Source organism: Rhipicephalus sanguineus, chromosome 10, assembly GCF_013339695.2.
Source record: "Rhipicephalus sanguineus isolate Rsan-2018 chromosome 10, BIME_Rsan_1.4, whole genome shotgun sequence".
Classification (NCBI taxonomy): Eukaryota; Metazoa; Arthropoda; class Arachnida; order Ixodida; family Ixodidae; genus Rhipicephalus; species Rhipicephalus sanguineus.
The window spans coordinates 70502091-70529474 of NC_051185.1; the positions used below are offsets into that span (position 1 = coordinate 70502091).

Sequence of the window (27384 nt, forward strand, 5' to 3'; positions counted from 1 at the left end):
CAACGTGGTATGAAATGTTTCAAGATTCTTGCTGATTATAGAAGTTTGGTTAGTTGATGGTCTTAACACAAAAACTAAGTGAGATGTGCTCTACTGCATTTGCAAGAATGCGACGAAAATGCAAGCCGGTGGTGGCGGTAGCGAAGAACCTACTTCGCGCTATTAAACGTCACGATGACATCACTTGATTTTGTTACTCCACGTCTTCTTCATTCGCTTCTTGAACGCTGGTCGCGCTGGTGGCGGCCTCTCTAGCTCAGACATGGCGGGCCCAGCGGACGACGTGATAGCTCAGATCAACGAGTCGCTTAAAGACGCCGTCAAAAATGAAACCAAGTTCCAGCCGACCCCCGCTGGCCAGGCAGTCGCCTACACCAGCATCATGCTTATGGCTTTCTTCCCCATCGTTCTGGGCGCCTTCAAATCCGTCACACACCAACGGAAACAAAAGGCCTAGTATGCTTTGCTCACCCGCAACATATGTCAGCGCCGTGTTACACGTAAGCGCCAAAAGTGGCGTCATTTGCTGCCTGAAACAACTTATGCGTACTCTTATATACTCCGAACGTTGTCTATCCTGCGATCCTAATAGTGGTGGGGGTTTTACGCCAGTAATAGCCCGCCTTAATCGTGAATACCTGCGGTGGTGCTAAGGAGACGTGTCAATCGGGCCTCATGCGTTACGACACTTACGGTTACCACATTCACCGTTGCTTTAGACGCACGATGTAGCACTCGCACAACACTTTCCTGCCTATTTCGATCGTTCAACAGGAACACGCTCCTAATGGTGCCGTGTGCGAGAACCGAAACATGTGACCCACCGTAAACGGCATATCGGCTCGCCAAAGCTTGTTCGCTTCGCAGTAAACGGTGTCGTTCACTTTCTCCGCCGAGTTAAAAGTCACTACGAATGCTTGGGCAGTTTTATATCGGCTGGGAGTCGCTTGCATGTTCACACGAAATGCTGTCTCAGTCTACGGGTTCACTTATCGTGCCCTGAATGAAAGAAAACGCTGAGTCAATGAAACTCTTTCGTCGCTTATGTTGTGTGCTCACGCGATATCTTTTGTATTACAGGAGTCGGGCGAAAAGCCCTGAAACTATGACGAGAAAGGATGCTGCCATGTTTCCAGTCATAGCCAGCGGAGCGCTGTTTGGCTTGTACATTTTCTTCAAGGTAGGATATGAACACGTTCGAACTCTCAGTTGTGCATGTGATCCTTCTTAAGAGCCGCTTACTTGCGGACTCCTGTCCATCGAGATGCCGGATTCCGTATAATGTGGTACCTAGTCTCCAACAGCTGATGCGAAACTTTAGAAATGCGAGGGCCTTGATGAACATACTTATCCACGCTTTGAACGGCTTCTGCACTGTGAAACAGCCGATTTTCATTTCCGGAATACCGCCATTCCCGTGTCTTAGTTGCGTGTCTTCCGTGTCTTAGTTGCGGCTGTAAGTTGGCCTGACCACATTCTCAAATGCTTTTGCAGGCCAGAAACGTGGCAGTATGTTTGACTGTGACATGTTCTAATGTTTTGCAGTAAGCTGTCGTAACAGTGGTTGGGAATTGTGGGCAGACAGCCAATCACCATTTTTTAACACGGGGGTAATGACAGCTGTGCACCAGTCGCATGCTAGGGAACACGGACATAGGGATTTTTATAGAATAATGTCTAAGCTGCGAGAAAGGGATGGTTGTTTCATAGGGGCCACTTGCCTTTTTAGAATCGAGATCAGGAGGCTATAGATTTTTTTAATAATCCTTCTCAGCTGATACTAATATCTCATTAACCGATAAGTAACATATTGCACCCTTGTCTCCTTGTTTTCACTTCTGCATTCTGAAAAAATTAACTGGAAAAAAGCTATTCAGACTGTCTGCAATATGAATTTAATTTCCACATTTCAACTATTCAAATTTATTGTACTTTTCAGATATGTGAAGCCAACACTTTTTTTGGTGAATTGTTTAATGAACATGCTCAACTTGTGACTAAAGAAAGTGCTCTCAGATTGCATCCGGTCTCTCTTCAGTTCGCTTCGCACACATGTTATTTCCTCTTAGTCATCGTTTCTTCCGTGCAGTGTTTTAGCTTTCACTTCTCGTGAACAGTGTCTCATGATATCCAGGTCTTGCACTTCTTAATTTTCTTCTCTTTCACTAGGAGTGCATCTGTCGATACAATGTTGAATGGTAACCTCGAAACACTGACGCTGTTCAACGATGTTCTGCTCCGATGCACGTTGAAATTGACTAAATGGCTACCCTAGCATATCCAGGGTTAAAGTGTTGCCTGGGTGTGCTTAATACTTCATTTTTACAGTTTTGCAAGATCTAACTTGTTGAAAGACTGTATGAAACAGTAACAAAAAGTTCAACCAGCTCCACTTCGCGGACACTGATGAAACAGCAAAGCTGGTGGCATTCCCTTCGTCAGGCTAATTCAGTTTTTATGTTTTTCAGGTCTTTCAGATATGTTGTATCACTGCTCTTTATTAAACGTTCTTTGTTAAGCTTTGAGGTGGCAGTATAGTTTTATTGCATCTTGACCATACCACTCTTATACACAGGTTTACAAAGATGCCTTCGCTTAAGATGCTCCAATATGTTGTATCACTGGTCTTTATTAAACACTCTTCGTTAAGCTCTGAGGTGGTAGTGTAGGCACCACCTTTTGTAGGCCTCGACAGCTGGTATGGTGGCGCTGCGAGTAGCAGCCGCGCGCGTGATCCCGTCGTTTCATGCTGCGAACGCCGCTCCGTGGGAGCAGAGCAGTGGCATTGTGGAACGAGCAGCGCGCGCGATTATGTGGATTCCGCGGTACTGAATACGTAGAAAGGTGTTTAAAATAAAAGCAATCTTCTTCACGGCAGTGATCTTTACGCCGCTAATCATGTTTGCGGCGTCAGGGAGGAAACTGTGTCAGCAAAGAGGTCCTTCGAAGTCAGTTGCAGGTGTGCGGCAAGTGTGTGAAGAGCGTCGACTAGGACGTCCGCCTTCAGGTCATCAAAGTTTTATCAAGGTCTTCTATTATTTACATTAAATTAATATCATTGTGACGAAGATGCGCCTCTATACAGCAGCATCACCAACGCTCGGCTCGTGCTTTTTCTTCCCTCATATATTATGGGAAGAGCTACCTTTGACTTTTGCATCCGTTCTCGCTATTCAGCAGGGCTTCTCGCTATTAATCAGTCCGCGCGTGTTAGTTGTTGTTCGCGCTAAGCAAGAGAGAAAACGTCTGTTCCTCTCGCTTTTGTTTTACGCTGGCTCGTTCCTTCGGACTTTTCGATGATTTCTGCACATTTTCCCAGCTGTTTATAGAACCAATTGCACATTGTGGGAGCAAGGTGCAGATGCAAGTGTGGACGCTGAGGATGGTGTAAGCTCGTTGCCGCCTTGTCTATGTTTTTCAACAAGTGCGAGCACACATCCTGCACAGACCTATCATGCGCCTGGCTCTGGCCATTGCCGCGTCCCCTTCTAGATACTAAAATGTTTAACGCTTGGTCGCAGGGTCACGCTGTCACCTTTCCCATAGCACGCAGGAAAACATGTCGGAACACAGGCAGAATGCAGGGTTTTCGAGCTTCTCTCATCATTGCGCAAGAAGTGGGCACTGCATAAGCGGTTTCGGTGCTTCACGAGCTGTCTAAGACCTCCATCGGGGCTAAAAGAAGGCAGAGTTTATGACCACAACGAGCAAATATGCGCAGTAATAGCAAGGAAAACATTAAAAAATTAAGAGCGTCTGTTTATCTCGCACGTCGCACATGTCATCCCTCGTTCTCGTGAGCCTTCCATATACATCCATGTAATTTTATTTTTGGCAGCTTACCGACAGTGTTTCTGTAGCTGTTGCGACAGCGATACACGCCACAATACATAGTTACACTCCTGTTTGACCGCGAATTAGCTTCGTCCTTTCGAGCTGCTATGGTTCCGCCCGTACGCACCCGCTCTCAGCCGCGACTGACTAGAAACGCGCCGCGCCGCGGGCGGCGCCACTTGTTCAGTCAAAACTGCAGCGCACTAGGCCTATAACCACAGAGTATCACGGGACAGTGGTGTGGATGTGGTAACGCGCATGCCATTTATTGGGCCAACTGTTGCCTTCTTCCTTTTTAGGAGAAGTTGTGTGTAGTGGGATTTACCCAATGTCTGTGGCCCATACCCGTTTACGATGCCCACAAGCGTTACCTCGGATCCTGGGACAGGAAAGGCTTGACCAAGAATAGCTTCGCTGTCAAAATAATTCGGTGATTAGAAATGCCACCCTTACCACGTGTCTTATAATTTCATATTTTATTGGATAAGAACCTCAGGCCCACTAGTGACCAAGCCGAACATGTTATTCTTGTAGTATATTCATCCACTATTTGTGTTAAGTTCTGAGTGTACATTATTTTCAGCATCTTTGCGCCACTATCAGTCTTGACGTGACCTGGCAAGAAAGCATCCTATTTAACGCGTGGTAGGCTGAAGTCTTTGGTCAGCATAAGCCTGGCATTCCCATTAACATAGCCATAAAGAAAGCCATTCAATTTCTCAAGATACTTTGGGCGTGTGCCAGGTGGTCTGTACACGACGCCAACAAAGTATGCCGACTTTGAAAGGCTAATTTTACACCGCACTGTTTCCGCAACATTTCTTTGAGCTAGTGAGGCCACAGTAGTATTTTTTACTGCAATGGCGACTTCGCCTCCTCGCGAGTCGGCGTCACATCAAAACAATTTGTAGCCCTCCAGCACAATGCAGTCGTCGGCAGCACCATTGTGTAGCCATGTTTCAGTTATGGCCACCACGTGTGGACTTTGACAAAGCAATATCGATATTCAAGTTCGGTTGCCTCATTCGCAATGATTTGTGCATTAAATTGAAGAAGCCGGAGCTAAGTCTGCAGTGACGAAACAATGCTCCTAGTGTGTTGGATGATGTTCCTCATTCTCGTGTACTGCGCACGACCATTTCGGCAGCCCCAAGTGCATTGTTCCATTGACTGTTATCGACATGCCTTGGTTAGTTGGGTCATGACGAATATGCTCATTTTCTTTTATAATATGTGATAATACTACTTGAATTCGATTCGAAATTATTCGACCAGATCACTATTCACTTCTAACCTAACATTTACTATTCGCACAAGCCTTGCACACACCCATTTATTATGATGATAGTTTTCTGGATCAACTCCCGAGGAATGATTTGCTAATCAGCTTCACTGTCAAGAAACTAGATTTTTGTGTTGAGTTTGACTTCTGTGATCTGCAAGTTTTTCGGCTTGCTCCTGAACAATGTTTTCTAGGTTCTGAAAGGCGCCCCGCAACACTTTTCCAAGTAGCCATCACATGGCTTCATTAAAGGAGCTGATTTCTACACGAATCGACCACCGCAAAAATTTTTTGAATCCATCAAGTACGAGCAGAGTTATAAAGATTTGTCGCACACTGTAAATTGCTTTCTCTTTTCTGTCATCCTGACGAAAGCGCTGGAAGCTAAGCAGGGAGGAAGAAGGTACTTCACGCGGGGCATGCTTTCAGTGCGATCGCACGAGCGCGTGCGGGCAAGTGACGGCTTTTCGCGGCGGCTGCAGTAACTACCGAGCACGCCATGTTCAAATCAGCCAATGGCGTGGAACTCGTGTCAGTGATGCCGTAAGCATCTTTCTGTCGAGAAAAGAGGAAGCGATCTTTAGCTGACTTTGAGAATTTATTGTAAATCCCAGGCAGTGTTTTCTGACCATGCTGAAAAAGTGTTGCAGAGCCCCTTGAATTTGTTTGGGCTTTTCCTGTGTTACCTTGACATATCCAGTTAGTCTTTCGGTTCTGGTATTTAATTCACTAATTTCTTCCTCAATAGTGTGCCATTTTAGGATCCGAGGCCACTTGATTATCTAAACTGCTTGCATTATTTGAGCACTAGTAGGCCGAGGGGTTTCCTCTGTATCCCCAGACATTGGGATTGATAATTGCAGAACAGCGCCCTGGAATAAGGAAACATCTGCCAAGGCTTGGCACTATTAACAAAGACCGATCACTCTTTCTGTAACAAACTACATTTGTGAAGCAACCAACCTGTATATGTGCAAGCAAAGCCTTAGGCATGTTGTTCGCCAGATGTGGGCGGTGGCGTCATCATGCCCAAACTTATTTCTTATCTTTTAACCTGCACTGAAGGCTGCACTTTTGTTCTAAAACTTGCTCTGTGTTAGAGGGGTCACCTGGTAGCTTAAACATGAAACTGAGCTATTGAGCGAAAAATTTAGCTTTGTGGACATTTTTCATTTAATTTTAATTTATAGATGCAAGTGAATAGGAACAAAACTGTTGTCCGTGCAGTGTGCTTTCATTCACTTGTTAGTATGTGTTGCTATTTTTCTAGATAACTTTTGGTATTTCTCCATCTTGTTTGCTTATACGCCTGCTACAATTAAGGTTTGCTGCACAAGTTTCCATGCTCTTGTCATTTCTTTTATTTTAATTTTTTTTACGAGGCCAGTGCATACATGGTTGCTGCAAAGTCATTGCACGGCTCTCTATTAGTCTGCAAAGTGCACGCAACTGCAGATGGGGCATGACTATCTACCAGTGCGGTGCGATATTTTCATTAATTCTGCAGACAGTGCTTCTGTTCCCTCTCTCATTCGTATTCTGTCACATGCTCTGCTAATAGTGTTTTTCACACGTCTTTGTTGTGTGCAGCTCTTCTCAAAAGAATACATCAACCTCCTCCTCACGGGATACTTCTTTTTACTCGGAGTATTAGCAATGGCTCACATATTGAGGTGAGTGACATGCTTATAAGTCTCTCCATAAACGTCAGCTAAAAAGAGAGATGACGGGTTCTGCATGCAACGGGAAAGGTCTCGCATAGGATTTGACTAGCTCATCTATGGCGACGCTGCCCACTGGTGACATTTTCTCACTGCACACAGAAGTTTTGCAGTGCCCCTTGTGTTGCTAGTGTCTTGCATAGCTAATCTGCTGATATCCATTGCGATGCTACAGCATTTTAAAATGAGAGCCTAACCTCTTCTTTATCGAACATAGATGTTGGCAAGAAAGAAAAGATTCACTTTGCGAAATGTTACTTCACCTGGTTCCAAGAGATGAAAAGAAAAAAAAAAAAACATTGCGACCAAAATTTCCACAAAGAGGGACTTTAGTTCCAAATAGGGCAAAAACACCACCGACAAATGTGAATTCTGACTTTCAGTGCTTCAAAGATTTTTAAATGATTCCCAAAGACCAATAGCATGATCTTTTTTTTTTTTTTTCACTCTACTTTATTTTGAAAACTTTCAGCTGTTAGGCCTATGCATCTGTGTGATCTACCCACCGTCGTTTTGTTTTGTTTGCACACCGGCCACTGTAGTCGAGTTCTGCTGCGCACGAGAAAATCAACTTCAAAATTTCATTTTTAAATTTTGCGCTGAAATCTCCCCGCGTGACGTCATGGACTTCATAGTGTATTTATCGTATTTTGGCGGCATGGGCTCAACAAAATTACCCCAAACTTGGTATGGTAAGTCTAGCCCCCTCAGAGGACAAGGTATTTTATTTTTACCGATTAGAAACTACGTAGTCCCTAGTAGGCACCGTCAAAGCATGTGACGTCACGGCGAATGGTGTGGAAACATCAAGGTGGCGTCGCCACCCACATTTTGTTTTTGCGCGTTTTCTCGCTTACTAAGCATTTTCTCGCAGCAAGCGTGGTGTTTTCGGTATCGTGAAAGAGTACTTTACTACTATGAGAAAAATCATTTTGTTCTTTACTGTCCCTTTAAGTGAACATCTGCTGCTCAAACTCGTGAGTTGATGTGGAGATGGAAATTTCGGAAAATCTGTTTGAAGCACTGTCTGTGTAGGCTGTCAAAAAATGCTGTGTGATGTGTCATATCACTATTTAACCAGGTTTCTGTTACATCTACAGTCTGGGGAGAATAGCGTGAAATCAAGGAAAGAAATTCGGGAAACTTGTTTACTAGGACATTTAAAAGGATTCGATTATTGCACGGGTGCAATGGCCGTCACTGAGCACTCGGAGTGGTGCTATGCAACAGACCATTAGAACTGCTAGATGCTTTGACAAGGGAGTTAGTATCATTATCTCAGTATCATTACACTGTCTGGCAGCGCTTATTTTGACTAAGGAGGGCGGTTGTTCAGGGACATCTCGTTTTCATCGAGCTTTGCCATGTGGCGTTCCTATTGCATTTCGGACGATCTTGTACGTTTTCGCTTTTGCAGCCCAGCGTTCAGCCGCGTCCTGCGAAGTTTGCTGCCCAGCCACTTTTATCGCTGGGAATATAGGATCTCCTTCCAGCGATGGTCGACTACGCAGACTGATGAGTGCGAAGGTGAGATGTGATTAAAGTGCCTTGAGGAAACGCAGAATTGTCTGCGTTCGCAAATCGGCCGAAGAAGTGGCATGCTGAGTGGATCCTAGATTAGTTTCCCAGCAGAGGGTTTACTATATTCATGAAGTGTATCTTGTTTCATTCATGTGGTAGGAAAAGTCTGATTAGAAAAGGAAAACCAAGCGTCTGTATTTTATTGAGATCTCTCAAGCCTCCAAGCATTTATACCTGAATTTGCCCACTTGAAGCCAAGTGAAAGTTCTGAAAGGCTAGGTGTATGCTTCCTTTAAAAACGTTATCGAGTTGCTCATTACTGCTTAGCATTTGACGAGGTCCAATTTTGTGCTGTCAGAATCCGTAATATCAAGAAATGCTGTGTGATGTGACATATCACTATTTAACCAGGTTTCTGTTACACCTACAGTTTGGGGAGAATAGGGTGAAATCAAGGAAAGAAATTCGGGAAACTTGTTTACTAGGACATTTAAAAGGATTAGGTTATTGCACGGGTGCAGTGGCCGTCACTGAGCACTCGGAGTGGTGCTATGCAACAGACCATTAGAACTGCTAGATGCTTTGACAAGGGAGTTAGTATCGTTATCCCAGTTGTAGTGGACATTATCGACAAAAGCGTGGTTAAATCTTAAACTTACAATGTGGCGATCTGAACAGAAAGAGGCTGCAGCATCCCAAATCTTTTAGCAAATTGAACGAAAATGAGCGGAGAAGTCTTCACCTATCTGAAAATTTGATTCGCCCAACTTAGTCCTGTTTTGCAAGATTTGCACTTTATCGTGATGATCAAGCAATTTTATGATAATAGGAGGGGCTCTGTCCGTTCGAAATTTTCCAAGCCTGGGACATCTTTCAATATTTTGACAGTCAAGCTGCAGTTTATCAGAGAAAAAGCGCGATACATTGTTCAGTAATACTTCATTGCTTTTGTCAATAGGATCACCAAGTCCGCGCAAAGCAAGATTTTTTCAACGTAAGCGATTTTCAAGATGCTCGTTTTTTGAGATGAGCAGATTGACTTTCTTATCGAGGGAGCTGATATCGGAAACAGCCCTATCTTGGCTGCCGTCGTGTCTATTAGAATCACTAGAGAGTGATTCAAGATTGGTCACCCTAGTCTCAAGCGAAGATAACATCGCATCAAACACTTCGTGGAAACCCTTCATTTCTTCTATATCCTGCGCTATTTTTTTCTGATGGACAGGTACTTCTAGTAACTTGGAAACATTGTGATGTTTACTTGTACTGAAAGGATCATCATTAGTTGTTTTACCAGTGGTACATGCAGAACTGCTCAAGCCAGAAACTGAGGGGCTGTCGATGCGGGCTGTAGGCCCTGAGCCTGTTTCAGCTGACCCAGTCGTCTTAGGACCAGGGATCTCCTCAGCATGCCGACACAGCAAGAGACTCTTAAAACAAATCATTTCACCGGAAGAGAAGCGCCACTGAGCATCAGAAAAATAGATTTTCTTATGTGGACAAGAAAACAGCAGCAAAAATTTATTATTGGAACGTATGCAAAATGCATGGTCTGCGTGACATAGCTGCGTAAAAAAAAGAGACATGGCTTGAAGATGGTTGTAACGCTGCTGTCGTCTCGCCCACTGAAGTACCAGCATGTCGGCCACGCTTTTATATCCTGGGCCCTCAGTGTGAAGGAAGCTGGCTTCACGATGATTGGACAGTCCAGCAAGGCGTCACTGACGTCACTTGAATGGTTTGCACGTGACGGGAATGCCCCATCGTGACGTCGCTCCTGTTGAAAAATTGGACAGTCAGCGAGCCGATGGCAGCAGCCATTACTGCGCAGGTGCGAGTCCACCTTGGTTGAGCCAATGCCGCATTCATTCACCGTATTAGTGCATTTCGGCTGCATGTCAAATTTCACACGACTGTCTACCTCGCCTGCATTGCCTGGACCACATATGAGAATCTGAATGTTCAGTACACCTGAACAAGCTTTTCACGCGAGCATGCATGGGTTAGCGGTAAATACGATGCTGTGGTACATTTTGGTTTCTCTATACAGTCGAATCCACTTATAACGATCCCACATATAACGATCTGTCGGTTATAACGACCGTATTTGGGTGCACTTACGATTTTCCTATGCTAACCATTGAAGCTGCGTCCAGATATAGCGAACATTTTTCAAAGCCTCCTACTTTTACAACGAACACTTCAGACACGGTCGCGGTCTCGCGACGCGCGCGCTCGCGCGTGCCTTGCTTGTGTTTTTACTCGCGACTCTAAGATACCCAGATCGGCGAGCACCGCACGCAGATTTTGGACGCTGCGAGCGACGTCGCACACTTTCCAGGCGTTTCTTCAGTGGTAGAATGGCAGTGAGGGAAAAAAAATAGTAGGCAGCATGAAGCCTTGCGGTCAGCTTTCGCACAGTAACTTTCCTGGCGCCGTTCTCTGCAGCTACGACCGCCTGCGATGAACCAAACAATGCCTTGGAACGCAAGAAGGCATAAATGCAAGAAGTGATAACCGCGATAACATTCCATCGCAAAAAGGTTCACTGCGTCCCTAAACTCGTCGACGCCACAATGTGCCGCGAAAAGTCGTCCGTCTTTTCGGTAACGGCAGAGACCGGGCGATCGGTGATTACGAATTCCGCGCGATTGCGGCGATGCCTTCGCGGATAAGCATCAGAAAAGAGCGAAGGCGAGGTGGCGGCCGTCGATGAATGTGCCATTATGCCTTATAGCCGACAACCTTATCACAGTCATCTGTAGATATCTGCTCGGCTGCGCGTGTGGCATACGCCGTACACTGCGGATTGACGGCGGTACGGGCGCGCCATGCCGTTCGCAAGTTCGCCGCCGCCGCGTCGTGTGAGACCGCTTTAAACTGCGCGTCGCTTTGTAGAAACGAAAGTAGCTCGCTGTTGTTGTGCCACGCGGGCACCGAGAAACGTAGGTGACAACTGAAGTGCGCCGCCCATCGTCGTGCAGGGCCGCGAGAGCATCACGGAGACGTAGAGTGGCGCGTTGCTTGGAAAATGCTTGTTTTCGCCGCGTTGAACGAAGAAGCTAGTCGACGCACCCGTGCACGGTCCGGAGTGAAGCAGGCACGAAGAACGTACAAACGCGCGCATACGGCATACAGCAAGCGACCCGGCAGTGACTCCGTGACCCGAGTAGGCGACGCGCTGCAAGCAACTAGCCAGGGATGATCGGCTCCACGTCGCGGTACCGCGCTTCGGTGAAACGGTGTCAGCTCATTGCAGCGGCGGTTAATTCACTTGTGAGCACGCAGCGGGTGTCGCTTCACGACGCGAAAAGGCTTAGCTTGTCATCGAAGGTAGCACTTTAATAAAAGTGCACAAAGAAAAAAAAATGGCTTGGCCGCTAAGCGCACGTTTTTAAGGGCGAGTCCATATACAACGAACTACTGATATAACGACCACTTTTCGCGACACTTTCGAGTTCGTTATAACCGGGTTCGACTGTATTATGATTTTAGGTTTCAAAGGAGTGAAAAACCCATTTCTTGATTTTACAAACTTCCCGATTTAACAAAGTAATTTGAGCGTGGTGATGACTTCGTTGAATCAAGCTTCAACTGTATATGTATAAATGCGATTAATTTAGTCAGAATTTGAAACATTGTTATAGTGAAGAAAATCCTCATTTGGATGGGGTTTTTTCAGTCCTGGAAAAACATGCGTCAGACCCTTAAAATTCTTTGAATATCCTTGAATTTTCTCTTTTGAAACCTCTACAAACCCTGATGTTAGCTGTTGCCCTGTTTGTTTGGACATTGCGCAGAGTACTTTGACTACCGCTTCAGCTATGATGACGTAGCCTGCTGGATCTTCTGCTGCCTGTTCGGAGTCTGGTATCTCTGGAAAAAGGTGAGCACTTACTTGCCACTAATAAAGGAGTACTGACATGTGTTTTAGATATTTTCGGGTTGTTGCGCCAAATAAAAACACCGGTGTTGAGAACCCTAAAAGGAGGGTCGTAGTGCTTTGGAATGCATTGAATATATTTTTAATACTGCTGCCTTAAAACAGCAGTTTCAGTTTTGGTATCGAGGGGCCGGCTTCGCAGTGACGTGTCAACACAAGTTCGGATGAGTGCAGCGTCATGAGAAGAGAGCAACTCGCGACGTACTAGCAACAGCTGTCAGTTTGCTGTCAGTTGCACGTGGTTCACGTAAACAACGATGAGTGAATTGTCGTCCAGAGACTCTGACAGCGATTTCTGCGATTTAGGCTGCATGCTGGATGCAGTTATCGCCAACCCAGTGAACTGTGTTGACTTGTCATGATAATGCCCATTGCGATGGGGCTGACTTCCTGATGCTGGGCGACGAAAACTTTAAACTCAAAAATATTTTTTGCATGTTGTCTGGCTCGGGTGTGTGGAGAGCGTTGATCCTGCACAACATGGAAACGAAAAATGTCCCTTTTGGGGTGCCTCAAAATTGTGTCAGTACTCCTTTAAAGACATGGCAGTTTAAGCGGATTGTTGCATTCAATTAGAAACGGTAAAAAGTGAAGAAGAGATTGAAGAAAAGATTTATCAACATGTGGTTGTTGGTACGCGGGGCGGGGTTCGGCTAGTTTTGCCACTTACTAAGTACGCACATCAGCTTTATTTGTGGCCTCTTACTAAGTACGCACATCGGCTTTATTTGTGACTGTTAGTGATAAAGAATGCAGATGTTCAGCTAGAAGCGACAAAGGCAGCAGATATTTTTCCACCACAAACGAGTGAAAATGTATTAATGCAGAGAACTAGTTTGAATTAAGTGGCTTTGAAAACGTAGTGGGCCAACCGAAAATTGGAAATTCGTTCCAATTCATCAAATGTTTAAATTATTGGACTGTGGAGGGTTGCAAGTCTTGTGTAATTTCTTATTTTACTTTTCTTTTCATTTTGTTATATATATTTTTTTTTGGTGGGGGGAGCTATTATGGCGAGACAGCTCATGAACACTTTTCATTTATAATGGGGCTACCAGTTCTCAGGCATTACAAGTGTGCTGCCATTTTGTTCGCTCTTCAATCGTTGCTCAGCAACATTTCCCACGTTGCTCTTCTCAACCTCGCAGCACTGGGTGGCCAACAACCTCTTCGGGCTGGCCTTCGCTGTCAACGGCGTCGAGCTGCTGCACATCAACACGGTGGCCACGGGCTGCATCCTGCTCGGTGGCCTCTTCGTCTACGACATCTTCTGGGTGAGCGAGAACGGGTCAGGGAGACCGGGACAGACCTTGCCTTCGTGAAGGTTGGGGTCCCCCTCCTTTGTGTGTGTGCTGTCGTAACCCGTATGGCTACCACGTGCGGTTATTTAAAATGCCTTTCTTTTTTTTTTATGTTTCAACGCGCAGGTCTTTGGCACCGACGTCATGGTGACCGTCGCCAAGTCTTTCGAAGCGCCCATCAAACGTGAGTTGCCTTGTGGTTTCAGCGTTGGAGTTGGGGGTTGGGGGGGATGAACTGGGGATCAGAATGTGTAGTGGAATATGGTGTGGATGCCAATGTTGTATGCTACGTAGGAAGACGTTTAGTCATACTGGAGGGATGGAATGTGCTTCAAAAGTGTGTTTTCATGCCAAAAAATGTAGTCGGAGCGAGAGGAATTAAATATAGCCAGAGCAGGGGAGTCAGCCAAAAGAACATCATCTCTGACCTGCTACTCTGCATTATCGAAAGGGAGGAGGGACATCAAAAGGAGATAGAGGGAGGGCAAATGGACGATTATCATAAACCGTGAACCGTATACAGTGCTTGCAGAATGAAATGCGGCATTAAAACTTGAAAGCGGAACAATTGGTGTGTCTGATTGTTCGAGATAATTGTGTCACGTCAATGCCATTACAGTGGCTCTGACGTAAGTGTGAGAGCCAACGTCATGCCGATACGACACGAGCTGAAGCCAGTGGAAGTGAAAGTATGTGCATTGCTTAGCCCTAAATTGATGCATTTCATTCCGTAAGCACTGTGTGCATGCAATACGCATGCATCTTCTGCACAGGCACCTTATTTATTTATTTATTTATTTATTTATTTATTTATTTATTTATTTGTTTATTTATTTATTTGTTTATTTATTTATTTATTTCAACATGCTGCAGCCCCGAAGGGCTATCGTAGGAGTGAGCAAATACAAAAAAGTCACAGTTTCGCCGCAACGGCGAAGCAATGATTGTGATAGCAATAAATTGTAATGTAACGCGAAGAACGGAAAGCAGCTCGAAATTGCCAGCGCATCGCTCGAGCCCAAAGGACGCACGAAAAGAATGCACACAGGACGAGCGCGAACTAATGCGTCACACCTCGACACTTGAAGCGCACTGCTCAAACATAAAGCAGGACGCACGAAACAAACGAACAGGCACACACAAGGCGAGCACGAACTAATTGTCACAGTTACTTATTTCTGTTCGAACAGGGCGCTTCTTTCGCAAACGCGGCCGCTGCAGCGAGTGAAGCGATGCACCCCACCGGCCGCCCCTTCTTTCCTTGAGATAAGCGCACGAAAGCGACGACGCCCTGTAGAGCGAACAGCAACGGCGTTCGCAGGGGCAGGGCGACGATATTTAAAGCGCGCAACACGCGCGCACGACGCGCCATCTATGTGCCCACTAAGAAAGCATGCTGAATTACATGGTGTATATAAATAGCTCGCCGTTAGCAGGCTGAGAGACAGTGCTGTCGTGGCCTAACGTCTAACGCGGTGGGCTGCAAAGCGAGAGGTCGCCCGTTCGATTCCGCGCGTCGGAAAGAATTTCTAAATCATTTTTCTTTGTGGCCTTTCTATATATATACATACTTATACATATACGGTGAATGACGGCGACGGGGACGGACATTTTCCAGCCGAGACTGTCCATATAATTGCTATCGCAATAATACATAAAAGAACATACAAAGTGCGCTGAACATGAATTATTCAGTGATTCCACTCCTGCGCCAACTGCGCCAAAGTGCGCCAAATTGTATTTACTGCGCCATCCTGATAATGACGAAATTTGCGTCAAACTGCGCCAAAGTCTCGGGTTTGGGGGCGTCTATCACAGGCAATCGCACCGCCGGCACGTCAGAACATGTGCAGCTCGATCTTGGGGCTGCCAATAAAGTCGCAATCATGGACCAAGAATTATTCTGCTGAATAAATAGCGCTCGCGCGTGTGTTCCGAGTAAGCCACGATGCCATGCACGGTGCCGACGTAGCTTCTGTTCTGCAAGTCGGCTCGACAGCAAGACGCGCTCTCCGCAGAGGCTCGTGACGTCTAGGCCTATCGGTAGCGAGAAAGTGCGACGGCGATTCATCGGCGGACGTCGTCTGTTCCAGAAACGCTGCTGATAGCTCGTTTCAAGCGTCGCACGGCACGTAAGGAAAGCAATGTTCAGTAATAACTACATGAGTGCCGCTAAAATGTCTGTCACTTCTGTTTCCGGACATCGCGGAATGAAATCTGGGATCGCTCGCAGTAAATAAATGGGACAATATCGAATTTTCGTTGCTTCGCGTTTACGGAAGAGCACGCGAACGGTGGAAACGCGTTGACACTTTTCATCAGCTATACTTTATCCATGGATCTTATTCCAGAACAGCTTTTTCGTAATTCCTTCCGCCAGCACGCGTCCGAGTTTGTAATCACTCTGCGGTAAATACCCCCTAAAAGGCCCTGCCCTTTCGAGCTCATGTGCTAGGGTTCCCATTCGAATTTTTTGCTTGCTTTTTTAAAAATGTCATCTCATTAGTAAAATCATGTCTCCTGGTTGGAGCAGCCGCAAATGCGCAGCTGTCAGTAGCGGGCCCGTCGCTGACGGCCCACAGCGAAGCGGCTACGCCATGTTACACGTCCGCCCCTCGCTTTCGGGGGTCAATAGCTAACGGTTAAAAATTACACCATCTCCCGCTAAAGGGTACCATGAGGCGATGCGAAGCCGGAGCACTTGCACGATCGCGTTCCGTTGGCATTCGTTGGGCATGCTACCGACCTTGCGTCGGGGAACGCGTAGAGGGACGCTACGCGCGTCGTATCTTCCATCTAGCCTGGCCGTCAATTCTCACAGGGCGAGCGGGGAACGCGGTCGACAGGCGGGCGCGAGGGGGGCAGCGTAGGAGAGGAGGGAGAAGGGGAGGGGACGCGCATGCGCTCGAGCTCATCGCGGCGTTGCGCAGGAGAGAATTTCGGCATGTCTAGCCCGCGTTTCAGAGGAAGAGTGGAAAGGGGGAGGGGAGAGGGAAAGTGGAGAGGGTGAGTAGAGAGGAGGTGTGTGGACAGGGTATGCGCAGTAAGGGTGGTCACGCCGCACACCACCACCACCACCACCGGATTGAGCTCCGCCTTAAGATACTTCGCATCTAAAAAACTCAGTTTCGCTTAAAGGGCCCCTCACCAGGCCATATAGCAAATTTTAGTTAGACGCTGGAAGTCGTTGTGTGCCGGATGAAGAGCAGTATGCTGCAAGAATTTTTCAGATCGGTTCATTACGAGCTGAGATAAACAATAATTTGTTGCGGCACGAAACCATGATGCGAGGAGGCGTGTTTCAAACCCTTGCCACTCGCCCCGTGTAGCCTTAGCAAGCCAAATCCCTTCCCTGCCCTCTTCACTTGACACATACGCATGAACACGTCATGCGCATGCATGGTCACGTGCGCATGATGTGCCCGAGCCAGCCCAAGCACGCGAGCGGCGTTGCACGGCTGCTACCTTTTTTTTATGTAGCGGCCCTGGGCGTTTTGTCGGCGTTCTCCGTGGTGTACTGCCTGTCTCTACGGGACGGGCATGAAAGTTGAGACATTTGTACGGGCACTAGAGTGGCGGTATCATGAGCCAGTGCCGCATTAACGTTTACTTGGACGCGGTAGAATAAACGAGCATAATGAGTGCTCGAACGCGCCAGAACTTCACTTTCGTTTCCAGGGCTGGCGTCTGCTCGATGCGCTAACCGCGGGGACACGAACGCATGGGAGAGGGAGGCACATTAGCCCCGCATCTCGCTGCAATTCACGAAAAAAAAATGAAAAAGACGCACACATTCCCTTTAGGTGTCTCATTATTTCTCTCAAGCTTTATTAATCTATTCAAGCAACAAATTACACAAACTACACATGTCGTGTCAAATAATTATCGCAGTGTCACGTGCTACTGTTGGCGACGTCAGAGCACAGTCGTATACGTAGAGGAGTGATGTCATAGCACTACCATCTATGTAGGGCCATTTTCTCATGTACGTCATCCCCTCATTCTCTAAAGCGCACGCCCGCGAGAGGAAGGGCAAGCAGCGTTCACCTTGAAATTTGACCCATTTCCGCGGCGCGTAGCGTTGCAAATTTTGGCAGACGTGATCGTGAACGCCCAGTGTATGCATTGCGCTCGTTAGCTCAAAATTGTCAAACCTGGTGAGGGGCCCTTTAAGAGCGAAGCCTGCGCCCTTCGAACGATGCGCTCCCCCCCCCTTCCGCTCCCCTGGCGTCCCTTCATGCTTCTTACGAAAGACGGGCGGGGCGTTTCCTCTCTGTTTGATGCGCAATCGACGGCAGGCCCGCACGCGGGAAGATGTTATCTCATGCGCTCTCCGTGCGACGGAGACAGACGGCCGGCTAGTTTAATCTCCGCTTCAGCCGCGTTCGTCGCCAGCGCTCGCGAGCTTTTACCCGCGGCTAGAATGCGCATGGTGATGTTATTAATTTGGACTTTATACGGAAAATTACGGCAACGGCGACGGCAAAAATCCGCCGAGAGTGTCCATATAATTGCTATCGCAAGGGTCAATGTATACGGGGCAGATTTTGCGCCCCCCCCCCCTGCCCCCCCTGTGTGCACGCCTATGCTCCTGAGTTGATTTTTTCCATGAGATTTGCAATGAATCGAAATATTTCTAGCGTTCATAAGAGCCCCATAATAATACTCAGGTGCTTGAATGTTAATGCAATATGCTTCTGTATTGCACTCCAGGATGTAAAATTCGCTGCTCCAAAGTGCTCCCAGATGCAAGATTATCTGCTCCAAAGTGCTCCAAGATGAAAATTTTGCTGCTCCAAAGTGCTCCAAAACGGAAATTTTGCTGCTCCGAAAATTGCTCCAAATCAGAAGTCCTCGGTAGCATCACTGATTATTAGTGATATACAATAAGAGGTGATCGAGTGATGAAGATTGAACATAACTAGACAGAGCATTCCACAATTCTGTACAAAGGATAAAAGTAGACATCTTCAACTCATGGTAATTTCGGGTGGTTGATGGTCTAGCGGGTGCATTGTATTTGCTGGGGAATCGTGGGGAGGTAATTAAGGTATAATGTCACTGTGAACGGGCATTTCAAATCAATTATTTAATGGCTAAAGTAATGAAGGTTGTTTGTTGCTAATTTCACACTTAACCTGTCGTGCCAGGCAGTGCAATGTCACAAGTTTCAGTTTGCTTTCTCGCACCAATGCAAACTGCCTTACACAGAAGCTGTTAAGGTGACTTAGGACCAGTACAGGATGTCTCCTGTAAATGACAGTGAAGAAATGTTTTCGTGTAACCACTGGTAGGCAGTGCAATGAAATTGGGAGGGGAAGTAGTGTACTATACACTCCAACCTCAATATAATGAACACGGATGTAATGAATTATTGGTTACAACGAAGTAAATGAAGAATAGTCTTGTCGTAGATACAGTGTTGTGAATGCATTTTTATAACGAATTTTCGGATATAACGAAGTTATTTTTGTGTAAGGTGTGACTGTTATAATGAGGTTATAGTGTGTACAGAGGATGACGTGTTGTGCTGGTAATGTTTTGGTATTGCACGTTCTTGCCCAAGAATAATCAGTATTGTTGCGCTTCCACTTTCAGTGGTGTTCCCCCAGGATTTCCTGGAGAGTGGCTTTGCGGGCAAGCACTTTGCCATGCTCGGCCTGGGAGACATTGTCATTCCTGGCATCTTCATTGCCCTTCTGTTGCGATTCGACTTCAGGTACGCTTGAAGTAGAGTTTGTGGCCGGATTTGCTGAATCCGTGTGCGAACCATCTGAATCCGTCTGTGGCTGTGTTCCGATGGGGCTAGAAGGCAAAAGCATAGTACTCATCCGCCAAGGATTTGGGACAGCAAAGAGCAGCATATGCTTTAAATCAGAGGTCGGCAACCTTTTCAGCCGAAGAGCCAAGTTGGACGAAGCCGGCATGGCAGGGGCCACACGAAGGTGGGTGGGGGCTTTGTAGGCAAAGAGAGAAAAAAAATCTGAATAGACAATAACGTACAAAACTGGAATAGAAATCATGGTCTTTTGCGGCACGCATGTCACAAGGTTGCAATTTTTAAACATATACGTTACAAGCACACAAGAAACAGATCTTTCAATGAGACTTTTGGTGATGATGCAAATGTCTATGTCAAGGTTGCTCACCGACAGACCCAGAAAGTCGTGGAGGTGTTCATGGGATAGTCGGGAGGTGCTCATCCGTAAGTTGAGGGTGGGGTGGGGGGGTTCTGTTGTCGTGCGAGAGGTGGGGGGGGCTGCAGGTTGCCGACCCCTTCTTTAAATAAATCCATCTATTACAACATTTCTGATGGCCCCAGTATTGTGGTGGTACATATAAACCCATTCAATTAAGGTTAAGGCAGAAAAAGTTATATGCTTAACAAGTATACACTTGTAGAATAACATTCAACAAGCCACTGAGTTCTTTAAAATTCTGTAGGCATAGGAAAGTTTCAAAAATTGCTCTTTTGAAATTAACGCAAAGCTTACGGTGGAAACTAGTGTACTACACGTGCCATGGTGGCCTAGTGGTTGTAGTGTTGCATTGCTGGGCATGAGGGCATCGGTTCGATTCCTGAGCTGGACAGCCATGTTTTGATGGTGACAAAATATGAAAATGCCTGCTTACTTAAATTTAAGTGCTGATTAGGGATTTAAATCCAGGTGGTCATACAGTAGAACCCCACTGTTACGTTCCTCACTGCTGCGTTTTCCCGGCTGTTACGTCGTTTTCCGCCGGTCCCGGCATAGCTCCCATAGGATACAATGTATTGGGAACCCCGTTGTTACGTCGTAACTGTCGGACCGTTCCCGTATGATACGTCGCGAAGTGCGCCCGGAGCGACCGAGTGACTACCAAAGAGAGCGGCCATGGTGCATTTTCACGCAGCTTGGCCTCGTTTGACCGTAATATTAGCCGGATGAGAGGCGCAAGCAACAGAATCTTTCAATTGATGCAAACAAAAGCATGGCCTTCGAGATTCAAATTGCAAAGATGGCGTCTATGACGTAACTGCTCGCGAAAGCAAGGCCTTCGAGATTGGCATTTACTATTGACAAAAGGATAGCCTCTGAGATTTGCATTGCACAAACATGGCGTGTATGACGTAATTGCTTGCTAAAGCAAGGCCTTCGAGATAGGCATTGACTTCTGCCATCGCGTTGGCGTAGACTCATCATCATCGTTATTTGTCGGAGAACGGGAGGAGTTCGAGCTGGTTGGAGCTCGCATGGTCGTGCGTGCGGTTCGCGGTCGGACTCGCCGCGCCGGTCGTGATTGCGTGAGCTTAGTTCTTTCATGCCTACAGCTGTTGGTGTTAAAAAAATCACATACGTTGATTACATTTCTGTGGATAAGGCCGTCCTAAGCTCCGCGTTTCCATCCATCGACTAGATCGCGGCTGAGCGCGCCAATTTTCGTGCTACTCGTAAGAATTGAAATAAAATTCTGTACCACTAAATATTTTGCCGTTTTTCCTGTTTTTCGGCTCTTACGTTTCCCGTCTCTTGCGTTTATTTCCTACGGTCCCTTCAAAAACGTATCAACGGGGTTCTACTGTAATTAGTTCAGCATCTCCCACTATGGTGTGCCTCAATGCTTGGTTTTGGCATGTAAAACCACAGAGGTTATTATGTTTTAAGGATGTATTCTTTGGATAAGAACAGCAATGTTGAACACTGGGTGAACTGACTGCCGCAATCTCTTCATTTCTCTTACAGCCTAAACAGGCAAAGGAATCTCTACTTCGTGAGCAGCTTTGTTGCTTACGTGCTCGGCCTGGCACTCACCATCTTCATCATGGTCTATTTCAACCATGCACAGGTGAGCATTACTGTGGTTGACAAATACATTGCACCCTTGGTACATTTACTATGCGCTCCAGCTCTAGCAACCATTCTGATTCCCTAAAGTTCAGAACACTTTGAAAAATATATTTATATGCCATGGGGGTTATAACAAGAGCTAAACAGTGTGCCCATGCTTATCCTTTCCTGATCCCTCTCTGTATTGTTTGTGATATTTGCACAAGTACCGTATTTCCTCTCGTATAACCCGCACCAAAAAACGAAAAAATTTGCTTAAGAAGTGGGGGTGTGGGTATATGCAAAAAATTACGGAAATTTTTTATTACTATTTATTTTTTTGCCCCTAGATGTCAGTGTTATTGCACCTTCATTTCCGAGTGGACAGCCAGGTTGAGATTGGGTAGCCATGTGCATCATTGTTCAACTTGTACTTAGAAAGCACAATGTGGTGAACTTTGTGCTGCTAGGGACTGCTGTTCGTAATTGTGTTTGATTCATGCAGCAGGGGCCGTTCGTAGCATAAGGTGTTACCGCATGTTGTATGGTGTCTATTCATAGAACAAGAAAGTATGAAGCTCGTGGAATGAAATGCAACATCAAAACTTGAAATATAATATGATGGGCATGTGCTCAAGATGACCAGGTTATGAATGTGATGTTGGCTCTGTCATATGGCTCTGGTGCAAGCGTAAGAGCCAATATTACATTGATGGAAATGAAAGGAATGTATGTTACTTAGCCATAAATTGTCACTTTATATGAGCAATGTACGTCACGTTTTATGACCAAGCCGCAGTACAAAACTTGAGAAACCAAAACCACTCCCATTGCACGGGCACGCGTTAGATGGACTGAAACTGTGCGGGCACACAACGGGCACGTCGTGGCACGGTTTATATTGAGGTGCAGCGGGGAAAAAGCTTAGCCGACGGTTTGCCTTTTCCTTACAGCCAGCACTCCTGTACCTGGTACCAGCATGCATTGGTGTTCCGCTGACAGTTGCAGCCATTATGGGGGATATAACGGCCATGTTCAAGTGAGTGTATATGGAGGTGGCTTGTCGATCTTGTCCATCTTGTTTGTTGTAAAACTGAAATGGTACTCTTGTACTGAAAGTGTAATCAGTTCTGTCGGTATTCACAAGGGGGTGGAAGTCTGGTATTTTCACTGTCAAATTCTGCAGCGGACAAGTAGCTCACTGCTTGTGATATGCTTATAATGACTGGTATATCAGACGAGGGTTGACTTTTAATTCTGACTTTGTGGGGGGGGGGTCATTTGTTGGCAATAAGTAAAAGTGCAACTTAAGCACGGGTTTTGTGTAAAACGTGAACGGATGACTCTATGAAATAATTGCATGTAAATACAATGTCAGTGAGCCCACTTCTTCGCCAACTGTGCCAAACAGTGCTGTATTGAAAATTTGCGGCACCATCCTGCCAAGATAGACACAAATATCGTAAAGTTCCCAAAAACAAGCCATGGAATTTGATAGCATCTACTGCTGAAAGTGGCACCGACCAGCTTGCAGAAATGTGCGCGGTTCTCTCCTTTGTATTTTAAATGTTAAGAAGGGGACACTGCTCTTCAAAGTTTTGTTTAATTTCTTGATCGATGTAGATGAAACTTGGTGAGCTTATGTATATTTGTGTGCTGATTTCAAACATGTACTTGTTGTTCTAATATAATGTGTAGTTTTTAAAATACAGAACATTTCATGTGCCTGTTTCAGGGCAAGAATTTTCTTACACTATGATAGTTACCAAGGAAATCAGCATATCACAATAATCTGAAATCAGAACTTTGTGCAATGCAACAAAAATGGATGTTCGAACGCATTTGAACAAAAGTTACGGTATGTTGAACATTTGTGAGTGAGTCAATTTCAAGCTATGATTTCATTTGCGAATGTTAAACATACCATAACTTGTGTTCTAATGAGTTTAGAAGATTGACTTTTAATGTGCTGATTTACCCTTAAAACTCTCTTAGTTTAGGAAAATTATTGCTCCCCAACAGGCACAAAAAATATTTTGTATTTTAAAAACTGCACATTATATTAGAAAAATGAATGCATACTTGAAATCAGTACACAAATATACATAAAATCCACCAAGTTTCATCAAAATCGATCAAAAATTAAATTGTCCTATCATCCCACGTCTGCCCGGAATACTTTTCTTTGCAGCTGCGCAATGCTGGGTAACAGGATCATGAAAGCATTAATTTAAGAATGATCAAAGGAAAAGGCTTTCTTTGATGGCACACTGCAGCGCAAAAAACACACAATGGACGGTACACTATCGACACACTGATTCTGGCGCGCTGATTCGACACACTGATTCTCTTGGTACATAATTCTGGCACACTGCGCTGCAGTGTGCCAGAGTTATGTTCCAACAAGCCCAACTCGACACTTTAATCTTTCTTTGATGTTGGAGAAATGCGCAGTGTGTTGTAGATCTTGTATAGCTGACGCAGGAAGTTTTTTCTGCACTGCACAAAACTGACAGCTGTTTAGTTCTATGTTGCTGACACATCCATAAACGTGGTCCCTAAGAGACTGAGAGGCTTCGTCAGAGGAGGCTGGCTTGACGAGGCTAGCTGAGTGACTTTGCGCTCTGTCCCAGTCTTTTATTGTGATAACAGTTGTAGGAAGCCTTTGAGCTGATATACATCATCGGGCCTTCATCGTGGTGTTCCATAAAATGTGCTACAGCGACATGCTACCCTGTGTGACTAGTATCAAGTACCACCATCGTGTGGATCTCGCGCTACTGGCAGGTTTCTTATCTGTGGATGCAGCGTGCGGTGACATTGTTTAATGCCAAGTGCAATGCAAATTTTTCTTGCCTAAATCAATGAATTGATGTTAATTAGAATAATACAGGGGTCGATTGCACTCGTGTTGACAGCTGACAGAACAATAAAATGCCCTTCACGGAACCCCTGGGTTTTACAGAACCCAATTTGAGAATCCTTTGTCTAAAGCATTGGTATTGCTATCATTGCTTCATTTTTTTCACCTGTATGGCACTAATGAGAGCCGACCTTTTTGTTTGGAGTCTCGTGTGTACAGCTGGCCTCTCCAGCATGGCTTCGTGAGTACTGAATTGGGCAGGACATGATGGGAGATTAGGATCACGTGTGGTCAGGTGCCTCTGGCCGAGGCAAAATGCCAGTCTTGTCGAGATCAAACGAGGCAGAATTAAAAGACGTCACAGTAAAACTTTTGTCATATGTGGAGGAAGTTTCGTGTTAAAAAATGGGCCTTGTGTGATAGCAACATAATATTCAGTGCAATATTTTGTTAGATGAAGATTGACAGTTATGGGGCAGGAGCTCTGTATTTGGACCTGCTCTTATTGCACACATCGGAAGGGCGCTTCCTTAAAATAGAATCCTTGGTTGAGCCTTTATCGTCTTTGTTTGTTTTGATGAATTGACTGAGGAAATTATTCTACTCGCCACGGTGGTCTAGTGGTGATGGTGCTCGACTGCTGACCCGAAGGTCGCGGGATCGAATCCTGTCCACGGCGGCCATATTTTCGATGGAGGCGGAAATGCTTGAGGCCCACGTGCTTAGCTTTAGCTGCATGTTAAAGAACCCCAGGAGGTCGAAACTTCCGGAGCCCTTCACTGCAGCAGCCCTCATAGTTATATCGTGGTTTTGGGACGTTAAACCCCAACAATCATTATTGTTATTATTAGTATTATTATTTTTATCCATCAAGGTTCTCTGAAGTTCCCCAAAGTGCTAAGCTACATGCGCAAAAGTGCTCTGCATTGCCAAACTACCCGCTGCAAGGCTCTCAACAATGGGCCACCTTGTAGTTTTATTTCTAGACTAGGAAGGTTGTGCGCATATGCACAAGCTCTTGCGTGTGAGCAATATGTGGTTATGAACAGTCGCCTGATGGTCTATGGACTGATGCAGAGTCACTGCTGAAGTCGCTGACAATGTTGCATCTCGTGCAAGAGTTTTATCTTTATATTAATTACTGGCACCAACTTTGTGGTGCGATCTCAACATTTCCACCTCTTGTATTTGCTATTTGTTTTTATTTCTGTCCTTGATTGGTTTGCTGCGTCATGTAGCACTGTTTATTTCAGATATTTTATTTGTTTTTTTTTTTCTCTTTTTCTGTTAATTGTGTAGCAAAAGTGCACCATTACAGAGGCCTAGAACTGTTCATGGGCACTTTCAGAAAGGGATAAATGAATGAATGAATCAATCAATCACTCAGTCAGTGAAAGTTGTGATTTGCCCACCCTAGAGTGGTCTTGCTGCTCCTTTTATGATCTGTGAAACCTGAGTTTTATTTCATTTTTTTTCCATTACAGGTATGAAGACCACCCAGCTGACGAAAAGGCATCGGGCACTGACGACCAGCGGGAGCGAGAGGCAGACGGCGACAGTGACCAGAAAACACCTAAGGCTTCACCAGCGTCTGCAAAAAAGAATTCTAGGAAAGAAAAGTGAAGCACATCATCGGAACTAGGATGATGCCGCTACGGAGGAACGATTTGGGGGCCGTTTTAAATTGAGGACGCTGTTTTCAAGGTTCGGAGCATTGCCGAAGGTGCGGACACCGCAAGACGTTGTGACGTTTGAAACTACGAAGGAAAAGTAATTGTGACTAAGCTTTCTCCGCCAGTTGCATTGGGAATATTTGAGGGATTCAGTTTGTGCTACCTGACTTGTTTCCAGTGAAACTACGAAGCATGCTGTTACGCCGACGCGATGCCACGTGCGGCTAAGAGTCCCGGCTCGTGGCAGTTTTGCAGATTCGTTGGTTAGGGAACCAACTTCCTGTGATGCCGAAACAGCCCTTATGTAGGGTTTCGTTTCAGCTGAAAAAGTCTTGAGCGTTTGCCGAGATAATTTGGAAACCTCTGTGGCAGTCTTTGCCTTTGTTGTATTCTTATTTACCATTTTGTTTTGAAATTGTGAAAGAGTTCTACGTGTTTGTAAGGCCCGGTTTCTCGACAACTGTTCATGTGTTTCGTTGTTTATCGTTGCATCGACGAAGCAGCTGAGCAACTCATAAACCGAGCCATGTCCAGAGTTGAGAGACAAGTCATGAGGCCTGAACATCACAGAAGGTGCATTTGGCTCATAATGTAATTTATTGAGACAGTGAGTCTACGTGACAATAAATTCGATAACCAATTTGGCTTGTGTAGGTGTTCGTAAAAACATTCATTTCATAAACATCTGTGTCTCATCAAAACGAGAGTATTACTAAAAGTTCCACCATCACAATGTAAATTTTTTTTCTATTGGTGTTAGTACATCGTCTCCACCATTCACAGCTAAAATTGAAGTTTTTCCTTGCGGAGCAGAATATTTTTGTACCTCAGTCCAGAGTCCAAGTGAAATGAGTGGTTGGAATAATTCACGAGCATTGTTGTTTTATCACTTGATTTTGTAATAAAAAAGAGGGGGTGATGGTACCATTTGTCTGGTTTGGTTGTGCGCTTTCCAGCCAAAGAGAATAAAAGATGTTTTCACACCTGTTGGGCGACTTTGTGCGTGAGCAAGGCTTTTGATTCGTGGTAACTGAGCAAACGTAGGCCACCAGGAGCAGGTTTACACTGTAAAGGAAGGTTTTTAGAATTCGTATTGCAATACTTGTGGCATACCATGTTACTTGAAACTTGGGCATGAGCAGCTGCATTTTGTTAGCGGTGCCGTGTTTTAATGAGAGAGGGCACAGAGTTGCAGCTGTTCCAGTGATGAGCTCATATATTCTCACTTGCTGGTGTAAAGTGTTGGAACAGAAAAGTCCATCGGAAATGTTCGTGAAGCACTAAAATGTTTCCGACTCCTTGTTCGACAAGGCTGTCGCAACAGTCTGCCACCATTGTTGGTCCCAATTCATGCTGCTGGTGAAGTGGCACAGTAAAAGGTGAAACATTCAGGCAAGCTAGAAGGTTCCAATAGCTGGGCTTTGCCATTTCACCATGC

The 27384-nt window shown here is 45.6% G+C and overlaps 1 protein-coding gene across 1 annotated transcript; it reads left to right on the plus strand.

Annotated features, from left to right (window-relative positions):
* Positions 1–227: 227 nt before the first annotated feature.
* On the plus strand, positions 228–26934 carry LOC119372101 (minor histocompatibility antigen H13-like). Its single transcript, XM_037642560.2, is given in 12 exon segments — positions 228–451; positions 1081–1095; positions 1097–1180; positions 6707–6789; positions 8255–8364; positions 12159–12244; positions 13450–13575; positions 13729–13786; positions 19201–19321; positions 21327–21429; positions 22364–22449; positions 25758–26934. Coding segments are annotated over 12 exon segments (1200 nt in total). The 5' UTR covers positions 228–262; the 3' UTR covers positions 25897–26934.
* Positions 26935–27384: the final 450 nt, after the last annotated feature.